The sequence below is a fragment of the Nicotiana sylvestris genome, chromosome 3, assembly GCF_000393655.2.
Source record: "Nicotiana sylvestris chromosome 3, ASM39365v2, whole genome shotgun sequence".
Lineage (NCBI taxonomy): Eukaryota > Viridiplantae > Streptophyta > Magnoliopsida > Solanales > Solanaceae > Nicotiana > Nicotiana sylvestris.
In genome coordinates this window covers 41,788,086-41,801,799 of record NC_091059.1, presented here as the reverse complement: position 1 = coordinate 41,801,799, position 13,714 = coordinate 41,788,086, and the positions used below count along the sequence as shown (strand labels likewise).

Below are 13,714 nucleotides of genomic sequence, written 5' to 3'. Positions count from 1 at the left end.
TCAGGGATTGGAGCCCTAATGTTGGCAAAAGGTGACTAGGGAATGGAGGCCCTATGTCTAAAAAGCTCAACTCAGGGATTGGAGCCCTAATGTTGGCAAAAGGCGACTAGGAAATGGAGGCCCTATGTCTAATAGGCTCAACTCAGGGATTAGAGCCCTAATATTGGCAAAAGGTGACTAGGGAATGGATGCCCTATGTCTAAAAAGCTCAAATCAGGTATTGGAGCCCTAATGTTGGCAAAAGACGACTAGGAAATGGAGGCCCTATGTCTAAAAGGTTCAACTCAGGGATTGGGGCCCTAATGTTGGCAAAAGGCGACTAGGAAATGGAGGCCCTATGTCTAATAGGCTCAACTCAGGGATTGGAGACCTAATGTTGGTAAAAGGCGACTAGGGAATGGAGACCGCATTTCTAAAAGTTTAACTTAGGGATTAGAGCCCTAATGTTGGCAGTAGGCGACTAGGGAATGGAGGCCCTATGTGTAAAAGGCTCATCTCAAGGATTGGAGCCCTAATGTTGGCATAAAAGGCGACTAGGAATGGAGGCCATATGTCTAAAAGGCTTAACTCAGGGATTAAAGCCCTAATGTTGGCAAAAGGCGACTAGGGAATGGAGGCCCTATGTCTAAAAGGCTCAACTCAGGGACTGGAGCCGTAATGTTGGCAAAAGGCGACTAGGGAATGGAGGCCCTATGTCTAAAAGGCTCAACTCAGGGATTGGAGCCCTAATGTTGGAAAAAAATCCAACTAGGGAATGGAGGTCCTATGTCTAAAAAGGCTCAACTCAGGGATTGGAGCCCTAATGTTGGCAAAAGGTGACTAGGGAATGGAGGCCCTATGTCTAAAAGGATCAACTCAGGGATTGGAGCGCTAATGTTGGCAAAAGGTGACTAGGGAATGGAGGCCCTATGTCTAAAAAGCTCAAATCAGGGATTGGAGCCCTAATGTTGGCAAAAGGCGACTAGGAAATGGTGGCCCTATGTCTAAAAGGCTCAACTCAGGGATTGGGGCCCTAAAGTTGGCAAAAGGCGACTAGGGAATGGAGGCCCTATGTCTAAAAGGCTCAACTCAGAGATTGGAGACCTAATGTTGGTAAAAGGCGACTAGGGAATGGAGACCGCATTTCTAAAAGGCTCAACTTAGGGATTAGAGCCCTAATGTTGGCAGTAGGCGACTAGGGAATGGAGGCCCTATGTGTAAAAGGCTCATCTCAAGGATTGGAGCTCTAATGTTGGCATAAAAGGCGACTAGGAATGGAGGCCCTATGTCTAAAAGGCTTAACTCAGGGATTGGAGCCCTAATGTTGGTAAAAGGCGACTAGGGAATGGAGACCGCATTTCTAAAAGGCACAACTTAAGGATTGGAGCCCTAATGTTGGCAGTAGGCGACTAGGGAATGGAGGCCCTATGTCTAAAAGGCTCAACTCAGGGACTGGAGCCGTAATGTTAGCAAAAGGCAACTAGGGAATGGAGGCCCTATGTCTAAAAAGCTCAACTCAGGGATTGGAGCCCTAATGTTGGCAAAAGGCGACTACGAAATGGAGGCCCTATGTCTAAAAGGTTCAACACAGGGATTGGATCCCTAATGTTGGCAAAAGGCGACTAGGGAATGGAGGCCCTATGTCTAAAAGGCTCAACTCAGGGACTGGAGCCCTAATGTTGGCAAAAGGCAACTAGGGAATGGAGGCCCTATGTCTAAAAGGCTCAACTTAGGGATTGGAGCCCTAATGTTGGCAAAAGGCGACTATGGAATTGAGGCCCTATATGTAATGAGGCTCAACCCAGGGATTGGAGCACTAATGTTGGCAAAAGGCGACTAGGGAATGGAGGCCCTATGTCTAAAAGGCTCAACTTAGGGATTGGAGCCCTAATGTTGGCAAAATACGACTAGGGAATGGAGGTCCTATGTCTAAAAAGGCTCAACTCAGGGATTGGAGCCCTAATGTTGGCAAAAGGCGACTAGGAAATGGAGGCCCTATGTCTAAAAGGCTCAACTCAGGGATTGGAGCCCTAATGTTGGCAAAAGGTGACTAGGGAATGGAGGCCCTATGTCTAAAAATCTCAAATCAGGGATTGGAGCCCTAATGTTTGCAAAAGACGACTAGGAAATGGAGGCCCTATGTCTAAAAGGCTCAACTCAGGGATTGGGGCCCTAATGCTGGCAAAAGGCGACTAGGAAATGGAGGCCCTATGTCTAAAAGGCTCAACTCAGGGATTGGAGCCCTAATGTTGGCAAAGGGTGACTAGGGAATGGAGGCCCTATGTCTAAAAAGCTCAAATCAGGGATTGGAGCCCTAATGTTGGCAAAAGACGACTAGGAAATGGAGGCCCTATGTCTAAAAGGTTCAACTCAGGGATTGGAGCCCTAATGTTGGCAAAAGGCGACTAAAGAATGGAGGCCCTATGTCTAAAAGGCTCAACTCACGGATTGGGGCCATAATATTGGCAAAAGGCAACTAGGGAATGGAGGCCTTATGTCTAAAAAGGCTCAACTCAGGGATTGGAGCCCTAATGTTGGCAAAAGGCGACTATGGAATTGAGGCCCTATATGTAATGAGGCTCAACCCAGGGATTGGAGCACTAATGTTGGCAAAAGGCGACTAGGGAATGGAGTCCCTATATCTAAAAGGCTCAACTCACGGATTGGGGCCATAATATTGGCAAAAGGCAACTAGGGAATGGAGGCCTTATGTCTAAAAAGGCTCAACTCAGGGATTGGAGCCCTAATGTTGGCAAAAGGAGACTAGAGAATGGAGGCCCTATGTCTAAAAAGCACAACTCTGGGATTGGAGCCCTAATATTGGCAAAAGGCGACTAGGGAATGGAGGCCCGATGTCTAAAAAGGCTTAACTCAGGGATTGGATCCCTAATGTTGGCAAAAGGCGACTAGGAAATGGAGGCCCTATGTCTAAAAAGGCTCAACTCAGGGATTGGAGCCATAATGTTGGCAAAAGGCGACTATGGAATTGAGGCCCTATATGTAATGAGGCTCAACCCAGGGATTGGAGCACTAATGTTGGCAAAAGGCGACTAGGGATTGGAGGCCCTATGTCTAAAAGGCTCAACTTAGGGATTGGAGCCCTAATGTTGGCAAAATACGACTAGGGAATGGAGGTCCTATGTCTAAAAAGGCTCAACTCATGGATTGGAGCCCTAATGTTGGCAAAAGGCGACTAGGAAATGGAGGCCCTATGTCTAAAAGGCTCAACTCAGGGATTGGGGCCCTAATGCTGGCAAAAGGCGACTAGGAAATGGAGGCCCTATGTCTAAAAGGCTCAACTCAGGGATTGGAGCCCTAATGTTGGCAAAAGGTGACTAGGGAATGGAGGCCCTATGTCTAAAAAGCTCAAATCAGGGATTGGAGCCCTAATGTTGGCAAAAGACGACTGGGAAATGGAGGCCCTATGTCTAAAAGGTTCAACTCAGGGATTGGAGCCCTAATGTTGGCAAAAGGCGACTAGAGAATGGAGGCCCTATGTCTAAAAGGCTCAACTTACGGATTGGGGCCATAATATTGGCAAAAGGCAACTAGGGAATGGAGGCCTTATGTCTAAAAAGGCTCAACTCAGGGATTGGAGCCCTAATGTTGGCAAAAGGCGACTATGGAATTGAGGCCCTATATGTAATGAGGCTCAACCCAGGGATTGGAGCACTAATGTTGGCAAAAGGCGACTAGGGAATGGAGGCCCTATGTCTAAAAGGCTCAACTCAGGGATTAGGGCCATAATATTGGCAAAAGGCAACTAGGGAATGGAGGCCTTATGTCTAAAAAGGCTCAACTCAGGGATTGGAGCCCTAATGTTGGCAAAAGGCGACTATGGAATTGAGGCCCTATATGTAATGAGGCTCAACCCAGGGATTGGAGCACTAATGTTGGTAAAAGGCGACTAGGGAATGGAGGCCCTATGTCTAAAAGGCTCAACTCACGGATTAGGGCCATAATATTGGCAAAAGGCAACTAGGGAATGGAGGCCTTATGTCTAAAAAGGCTCAACTCAGGGATTGGAGCCCTAATTTTGGCAAAAGGAGACTAGAGAATGGAGGCCCTATGTCTAAAAAGCACAACTCTGGGATTGGAGCCCTAATATTGGCAAAAGGCGACTAGGGAATGGAGGCCCGATGTCTAAAAAGGCTTAACTCAGGGATTGGATCCCTAATGTTGGCAAAAGGCGACTAGGAAATGGAGGCCCTATGTCTAAAAAGGCTCAACTCAGGGATTGGAGCCATAATGTTGGCAAAAGGCGACTATGGAATTGAGGCCCTATATGTAATGAGGCTCAACCCAGGGATTGGAGCACTAATGTTGGCAAAAGGCGACTAGGGAATGGAGGCCCTATGTCAAAAAGGCTCAACTTAGGGATTGGAGCCCTAATGTTGGCAAAATACGACTAGGGAATGGAGGTCCTATGTCTAAAAAGGCTCAACTCAGGGATTGGAGCCCTAATGTTGGCAAAAGGCGACTAGGAAATGGAGGCCCTATGTCTAAAAGGCTCAACTCAGGGATTGGGGCCCTAATGTTGGCAAAAGGCGACTAGGGAATGGAGGCCCTATGTCTAAAAAGCTCAAATCAGGGATTGGAGCCCTAATGTTGGCAAAAGACGACTAGGAAATGGAGGCCCTATGTCTAAAAGGCTCAACTCAGGGATTGGGGCCCTAATGCTGGCAAAAGGCGACTAGGAAATGGAGGCCCTATGTCTAAAAGGCTCAACTCAGGGATTGGAGCCCTAATGTTGGCAAAAGGTGACTAGGGAATGGAGGCCCTATGTCTAAAAAGCTCAAATCAGGGATTGGAGCCCTAATGTTGGCAAAAGACGACTGGGAAATGGAGGCCCTATGTCTAAAAGGTTCAACTCAGGGATTGGAGCCCTAATGTTGGCAAAAGGCGACTAGAGAATGGAGGCCCTATGTCTAAAAGGCTCAACTTACGGATTGGGGCCATAATATTGGCAAAAGGCAACTAGGGAATGGAGGCCTTATGTCTAAAAAGGCTCAACTCAGGGATTGGAGCCCTAATGTTGGCAAAAGGCGACTATGGAATTGAGGCCCTATATGTAATGAGGCTCAACCCAGGGATTGGAGCACTAATGTTGGCAAAAGGCGACTAGGGAATGGAGGCCCTATGTCTAAAAGGCTCAACTCAGGGATTAGGGCCATAATATTGGCAAAAGGCAACTAGGGAATGGAGGCCTTATGTCTAAAAAGGCTCAACTCAGGGATTGGAGCCCTAATGTTGGCAAAAGGCGACTATGGAATTGAGGCCCTATATGTAATGAGGCTCAACCCAGGGATTGGAGCACTAATGTTGGTAAAAGGCGACTAGGGAATGGAGGCCCTATGTCTAAAAGGCTCAACTCACGGATTAGGGCCATAATATTGGCAAAAGGCAACTAGGGAATGGAGGCCTTATGTCTAAAAAGGCTCAACTCAGGGATTGGAGCCCTAATTTTGGCAAAAGGAGACTAGAGAATGGAGGCCCTATGTCTAAAAAGCACAACTCTGGGATTGGAGCCCTAATATTGGCAAAAGGCGACTAGGGAATGGAGGCCCGATGTCTAAAAAGGCTTAACTCAGGGATTGGATCCCTAATGTTGGCAAAAGGCGACTAGGAAATGGAGGCCCTATGTCTAAAAAGGCTCAACTCAGGGATTGGAGCCATAATGTTGGCAAAAGGCGACTATGGAATTGAGGCCCTATATGTAATGAGGCTCAACCCAGGGATTGGAGCACTAATGTTGGCAAAAGGCGACTAGGGAATGGAGGCCCTATGTCAAAAAGGCTCAACTTAGGGATTGGAGCCCTAATGTTGGCAAAATACGACTAGGGAATGGAGGTCCTATGTCTAAAAAGGCTCAACTCAGGGATTGGAGCCCTAATGTTGGCAAAAGGCGACTAGGAAATGGAGGCCCTATGTCTAAAAGGCTCAACTCAGGGATTGGGGCCCTAATGTTGGCAAAAGGCGACTAGGGAATGGAGGCCCTATGTCTAAAAAGCTCAAATCAGGGATTGGAGCCCTAATGTTGGCAAAAGGCGACTAGGGAATGGAGGCCCTATGTCAAAAAGGCTCAACTTAGGGATTGGAGCCCTAATGTTGGCAAAATACGACTAGGGAATGGAGGTCCTATGTCTAAAAAGGCTCAACTCAGGGATTGGAGCCCTAATGTTGGCAAAAGGCGACTAGGAAATGGAGGCCCTATGTCTAAAAGGCTCAACTCAGGGATTGGATCCATAATGTTGGCAAAAGGTGACTAGGGAATGGAGCCCCTATGTCTAAAAAGCTCAAATCAGGGATTGGAGCCCTAATGTTGGCAAAAGACGACTAGGAAATGGAGGCCCTATGTCTAAAAGGCTCAACACAGGGATTGGAGCCCTAATGTTGGCAAAAGGCGACTAGGGAATGGAGGCCCTATGTCTAAAAGGCTCAACTCAGGGACTGGAGCCCTAATGTTGGCAAAAGGCAACTAGGGAATGGAGGCCCTATGTCTAAAAAGTCTCAACTCAGGGATTGGAGCCATAATGTTGGCAAAAAGCGACTATGGAATTGAGGCCCTATATGTAATGAGGCTCAACCCAGGGATTGGAGCACTAATGTTGGCAAAAGGCGACTAGGGAATGGAGGCCCTATGTCTAAAAGGCTCAACTTAGGGATTGGAGCCCTAATGTTGGCAAAATACGACTAGGAAATGGAGGCCCTATGTCTAAAAGGCTCAACTCAGGGATTGGAGCCCTAATGTTGGCAAAAGAGGACTAGGGAATGGAGGCCCTATGTCTAAAAAGCTCAAATCAGGGATTGGAGCCCTAATGTTGGCAAAAGGCGACTAGGGAATGGAGGCCCGATGTCTAAAAAGGCTTAACTCAGGGATTGGATCCCTAATGTTGGCAAAAGGCGACTAGGAAATGGAGGCCCTATGTCTAAAAGGCTCAACTCAGGGATTGGAGCCCTAATGTTGGCAAAAGGCGACTAGAGAATGGAGGCCTTATGTCTAAAAAGCACAACTCTGGGATTGGAGCCCTAATGTTGGCAAAAGGCGACTAGGGAATGGAGGCCCGATATCTAAAAAGGCTTAACTCAGGGATTGGATCCCTAATGTTGGCAAAAGGCGACTAGGAAATGGAGGCCCTATGTCTAAAAGGCTCAACTCACGGATTGGGGCCATAATATTGGCAAAAGGCAACTAGGGAATGGAGGCCTTATGTCTAAAAAGGCTCAACTCAGGGATTAGAGCCCTAATGTTGGCAAAAGGAGACTAGAGAATGGAGGCCCTATGTCTAAAAAGCACAACTCTGGGATTGGAGCCCTAATGTTGGCAAAAGGCGACTAGGGAATGGAGGCCCGATGTCTAAAAAGGCTTAACTCAGGGATTGGATCCCTAATGTTGGCAAAAGGCGACTAGGAAATGGAGGCCCTATGTCTAAAAGGCTCAACTCAGGGATTGGAGCCCTAATGTTGGCAAAAGGCGACTAGAGAATGGAGGCCTTATGTCTAAAAAGCACAACTCTGGGATTGGAGCCCTAATGTTGGCAAAAGGCGACTAGGGAATGGAGGCCCGATATCTAAAAAGGCTTAACTCAGGGATTGGATCCCTAATGTTGGCAAAAGGCGACTAGGAAATGGAGGCCCTATGTCTAAAAGGCTCAACTCACGGATTGGGGCCATAATATTGGCAAAAGGCAACTAGGGAATGGAGGCCTTATGTCTAAAAAGGCTCAACTCAGGGATTGGAGCCCTAATGTTGGCAAAAGGAGACTAGAGAATGGAGGCCCTATGTCTAAAAAGCACAACTCTGGGATTGGAGCCCTAATGTTGGCAAAAGGCGACTAGGGAATGGAGGCCCGATGTCTAAAAAGGCTTAACTCAGGGATTGGATCCCTAATATTGGCAAACGGCGACTAGGGAATGGAGGCCCCATTTCTAACAGGCTCAACTCAGTGATTGGAGACCTAATGATGGTAAAAGGCGACTAGGGAATGGATACCGCATTTCTAAAAGGCTTAACTTAGGGATTGGAGCCCTAATGTTGGCAGTAGGCGACTATGGAATGGAGGCCCTGTGTGTAAAAGGCTCATCTCAAGGATTGGAGCCCTAATGTTGGCATAAAAGGCGACTAGGAATGGAGGCCCTATGTCTAAAAGGCTTAACTCAGGGATTAGAGCCCTAATGTTGGCTAAAGGCGACTAGGAAATGGAGGCCCTATGTCTAAAAGACTCAACTCAGGGACTGGAGCCGTAATGTTGGCAAAAGGCAACTAGGGAATGGAGGCCCTATGTCTAAAAAGGCTTAACTCAGGGATTGGAGCCCTAATGTTGGCAAAAGGAGACTAGAGAATGGAGGCCCTATGTCTAAAAAGCATAACTCTGGGATTGGAGCCCTAATGTTGGCAAAAGGCGACTAGGGAATGGAGGCCCGATGTCTAAAAAGGCTTAACTCAGGGATTGGATCCCTAATATTGGCAAACGGCGACTAGGGAATGGAGGCCCCATTTCTAAAAGGCTCAACTCAGAGATTGGGGCCCTAATGTTGGCAAAAGGCGACTAGGGAATGGAGTTCCTATGTCTAAAAGGCTCAACTCATGGATTGGATCCCTAATGTTCGCAAAAGTCGATTAGGGAATGGAGTCCCTATGTCTAAAAGGCTCAACTCAGGGATTGGAGCCTTAATGTTGGCAGAAAAGGCGACTAGGGAATGGAGGCCCTATGTCAACAAGGCTCAACTCAAGGATTGGATCCCTAATGTTCGCAAAAGGCGATTAGGGAATGGAGGCCCTATGTCTAAAAGGCTCAACTCAGGGATTGGAGCCCTAATATTGGCAGAAAAGGTGACTAGGGAATGGAGGCCCTATGTCTACAAGGCTCAACTCAGGGATTGGAGCCCTAATATTGTCAGAAAAGGCGACTAGGGAATGGAGGCCCTATGTCTTAATGGCTTAAATCAGGGATTGGAGCCCTAATGTTGGCAGAAAAGTAACAGATTGAGGTTGGGAATCTAAGTTATCATTTTGTTTTGATATTCTTCTTTTTCTTCTTCTTTTTTTTTCATTATCCTTTTTTCATTTCATTTTATTTCAATAAAATGCAGGAATGAATTTTGGAGGAAAACTTCCCTTTTGGGCTGACTGTTACTGCAAAGCTGTCTCTAGCTTTTGCGCAACTTTTCTTTCGGCTGCACCGTCTTTTGCACGGCTACCTTGGACTGCACCAGTTTCAATCTTTTCAAACAAATAACAATTGTTAGTTTTGAAATGATGGTTGGTTTTGTGGCCTTGATGGTTTTAATCACTCGATCTCGGCCCAACTTTTGGCGAGAACCTCTATTGCTTGCTAGTTTTCTGAAGATTGATCTCTCTTTCAAACCGAGGGACTCAACTTTCAAGATTTTATGACGACTCGCCCGCGTGGGTCTTTGACCCTTTCCTTTACTCCGCCTTTAGGACCTTTTCCTTTGACTTCCTTTCCTTTTTTTTTCAATAACTTTGATTTTAAGGCATCAGTCATCATGGCCAGTAGGGATCGACTTGATGCACCCGCTGAGGCTGGGTACTTTTCTTTAGCTTTTGTTAGGCAGAGCCCTGTAAAGCCAATCTTGCCACCTTTTCTTTGTATTAGTTTCGGAAAAAGAGTTAGATCGAAAGGGATTCAAGGAAAAAGTAAACAAAAGGCAAGAAAAATGAATTTAAAGAGAAGTGTCCCTTTCGGGAGGGAAGGAAGGACTTATCTGGGTGCATGCTGACTTCAAATAGACATGACATGCTTCTTGTACTGGATGCCCGACCCGCACAAACTTTTCCAAGTTCCCATAAACTCATTGTGACCCGTGTTTCGAAACCAGGGAATCCTGCCAGGACTCTTTCATTGGTGGGAGGTGTCTTCTTTTCGACCGACGGCGCCCTTTGCGGGTTTTTGCCAATCGACCTCTCTCATTTCACTTCTCACTATCGCCCGATAATGCTTTTACAAGTTTTCACTAAGCGACCTCTCTCTTTTCCAATTTCTCTGCTCACCGTCACCTTATAGTGCCCGTAGGTTTTCACTGATAAGACTCTCTCATTTTATTTCTCTTAGTTTGATTGTATCAGATCCAAATAACGGTGTTGTCTAATCCTGACGCCTTTGCCAATTGATCAGAAGGACTTGGACAAGGTTTGGGTAAAAAGAATCCGGATGGAATTACATCTTCGGAACCGTTCTGGTGGGCTTATTGCCAAACCATTATGTTATCTGCCCCAGTTTCACTTTTGGGGGAATTTGAGTTTTTATTTTGGTGTGACTGAACCCCAGAGACAGGCTGCCTACGTATCCTTTCGGAATCAAGTCGAATGTAGTTCAGGGAAACATTTTGTTTTGTTGTTTTTGCTTCTTTTTTTAACACTTTACTATTCCCAAGAGGGTAATCAAAGAAGAGTAATCGGCTCAAATGAGTTTGCAAAGGGTGGATAGTATTTGGGTAGCAAGAATGAAAGCCTTCGTCATCCTAATCGGACAAGGTTGTCACTGCAGAAAAGCTAAACACAATACCTTTTGACTGCATCTGCACTTACAGCCGCTCTGGGATCATTCCCTTCAATATCGTCCAGATACAATGCCCTTTTTGGTAATATCATTCTAACGATGTATGGGCCCTTCTAATTAGGAGCAAATTTTCCTTTCGCTTTCTGGTGATGGGGAAGTATACGCCTTAAAACGAGTTGCCCTACTTTGAAATTTCTAGGCCTCACTTTCTTGTTGTAGGCACGGGCAATTCTTTGTTGGTACAACTGCCCGTGGAAGACTGTGGCCATTAGCTTTTCATCGATCAAGGTTAACTGTTCCATTCGGGTTTTAACCCACTCACTGTCTTCAATTTCAGCTTCAACAATGATCTAGAGAGAGGGTATTTCGACCTCTGTGGGTATTACGGCTTCACTGCCTTAAACCAAAAGATACGAGGTGGCTTCAATTGACGTGCGCACAATAATGCAATATCCCAACAATGCAAACGGTAACTTTTCATGCCACTGCGTGGAATTTTAAATCATCTTTCTCAAAATCTTTTTGATGTTTTTGTTTGTTGCTTCGACAGCTCCATTGGCTTTGGGCCGATAAGGAGTAGAGTTTCGGTGCGTTATCTTGAATTGTTCACATATCTCTCCCATTAAATGACAATTCAAGTTTGCAGCATTGTCTTTGATAATAGTTGCAGGAATGCCAAAACGACAGATTAGATTGGAGTGCACGAAATCTACCATAACTTTCTTGGTGACGGATTTGAGAGTGATGGCTTCAACTCATTTCATGAAGTAGTCAATGGCAACTAGTATGAATCTGTGCCCATTTGAGGCTTTCGGCTCGATCGGCCCAATGACATCCATACCCCAAGCAACAAATGGCCAAGGTGCTGACATGGGATGCAGTTTAGTGGGAGGTGCATGAATCAAATGACCGTGCATCTGACACTGATGACACTTCCGGACAAAGCTGAAATAGTCCTTGTCCATGGTTATCCAGTAATAGCCCGCTCGAAGGATTTTCTTTGCTAAAACATATCTGTTCATGTGGTGTCCGCATATTCCCGCGTGTACCTCATGCATGATCCTTCATGCCTCTTCTGCGTCAACACATCTTAACAAGTTGAGGTCCAGAGTTCTCTTATACAAGACATCGCCACTCAAAAAGAAACCACTTGCGTGCCGCCTAATGGTTCTCTTCTGGTCTCCACTGGCTTGCTCGGGGTATTCTTGCGTTTTCAAAAACCTTTTGATGTCATGATACCATGGTTGGGTATTTGGTGTTGTTTCAACCGTATTACAATAACCATGCCTTTCCCGGATCTGGATTTCCAAAGGGTCAATGTGGGCATTGCCCGGGTATGGTAGCATTGAGGCTAAAGTGGCAAGCGCATCAACTAGTTCATTGTGGCAACGAGGAATGTACCTGAACTCTATTGACTTGAGTTGCTTACCAAGTTCTTCCACATGTTGCCTATAAGGAATAAGTTTGACGTCCTGGGTTTCACATTCTCCTTGAGCTTGTCGGATAATCAAATCTGAGTCTCCCATGATTAACAGTTCATCGACATCATGGTCGATTGCCATGTTCATACCCATAATGCAAGCTTCGTACTCGGCAGTGTTGTTTGTGCAGAAAAACCGAAGCCTAGCTGTGGCCGGGTAATGATGATAGGTGGGCGAGATCAAAATTGCCCCAATTCCTACACCTTTTGCGTTTACCTCTCCATCGAAGAACATTTTCCAAGCGTCGATGTCTTCGGATATTGCCCCAACTAGGTTTACCTCTTCATCCGGGAAGTAAGTATTCAAACGTTGGTATTCATCATGGACCGGATTTTCAGCCAAGTGATATGCTAACGCATGGGCTTTCATTGTCGTGCTTTGAACATATACTATGTCGACTTCCGTAAGCAGGATCTGCCACTTTGCTAGCCTCCTGTCACACCTCTTTTTTCCGCTATCGCGAGGGTACAGGAGAGTTTTTCCAATTAAAGGACAGTCGAAACGAGATTTATTTATTTATTTCAGAGTCGCCACTTGGGAGTTTTAGGGTGTATCAAGTCACCAATTTTAATCCCGAATCGAGGAAAAGTATGACTCTGTATTACAGTCCGCGAACCAGAAATCCGGATAAGGAATTCTGTTAACCCGGGAGAAGGTGTTAGGCATTCCCGAGTTCCGTGGTTCTAGCACGGTCGCTCAACTGTTATATTCGGCTTGATTATCTGATATAATACGTATTATAAACTTATGTGCAAATTTTATCCCTTAGCCGCTTTTATTATTATTTTTTTTTATTTATTGTTATTATTTTACGAAGAATTGCAACATTGTGAAAACGTATTTCAAATCACGTCGCAATCAATGCACCCGTGGTTATCGACACATTTCGACTCCGTTGAGATTTAGATTTGGGTTACATAAATGCACACCCGTATTTAAGAAAATAACATTATTAAATACGCGCCTAGAGCGACTAGCGTATCATTATTTTGGGTAGGGCCGTGAAATTTGCTAAAACGGCTCCTCCCTAATTCTAAGCAATTAAATGTACATTTATTGAGGGCCCCGCAATCTATACATTTTATTAAGCGAGGCTCATCTCATTTATTTTAAATGGACAAATCTTAAAACGACTACATTTTGCTATTTAAAATTAGTCTCTAAAATGAATAAAGAAAATCCTAATTAATTACGTTTTTATTTATTTATTATTATTAAGAAAACATGACATGTTAATTGCTTGATTAATACAAATATTGATGAAAAAGGAATTTTATTCTTAATTTCGAGATTATAAATAAAATAAAAGTTCAACAACTAATATCCAAAAGAATCAAATACAACTCAACATTGTTATATAAAAAAAACTATTGATATTAATTATTCACAACTATTTGACACTAGATTTAGCTATAATTACTAAAGCTTATTAGAAAGTTTATTAGACTTAAATGTTCTTCTAATCTTGCTTGAACTCAAATCATGTCTTAATGCCTAAATTACGAAATTTAATTTAAATTCATGCCTTAGCTAAATTTAGCTACTTATTCATGATTAACCTACTGTTGATAATCTTGAAACCTTCCTAACTAGTGAGTTAACCTGTTTTGCCAAACTGATTCATTAAAGACTAACTTATGTTATTATTATTTTTTTCTTATTCCAATTATTATTTAGTAATACATGAAATAGCTTAAATACAATCAACAAAAGGAACAAAGAAAAACGAAA

General features: G+C 44.7%; 1 protein-coding gene across 1 annotated transcript; it reads right to left on the bottom strand.

The window, feature by feature from the left end:
• Positions 1-11,566: 11,566 nt before the first annotated feature.
• On the bottom strand, positions 11,567-12,352 carry LOC138887284 (uncharacterized). The gene has a single exon (XM_070169012.1). It carries the CDS (start codon positions 12,350-12,352, stop codon positions 11,567-11,569), a length of 786 nt encoding a protein of 261 aa, XP_070025113.1.
• Between the last annotated feature and the right edge of the window lie 1,362 nt (positions 12,353-13,714).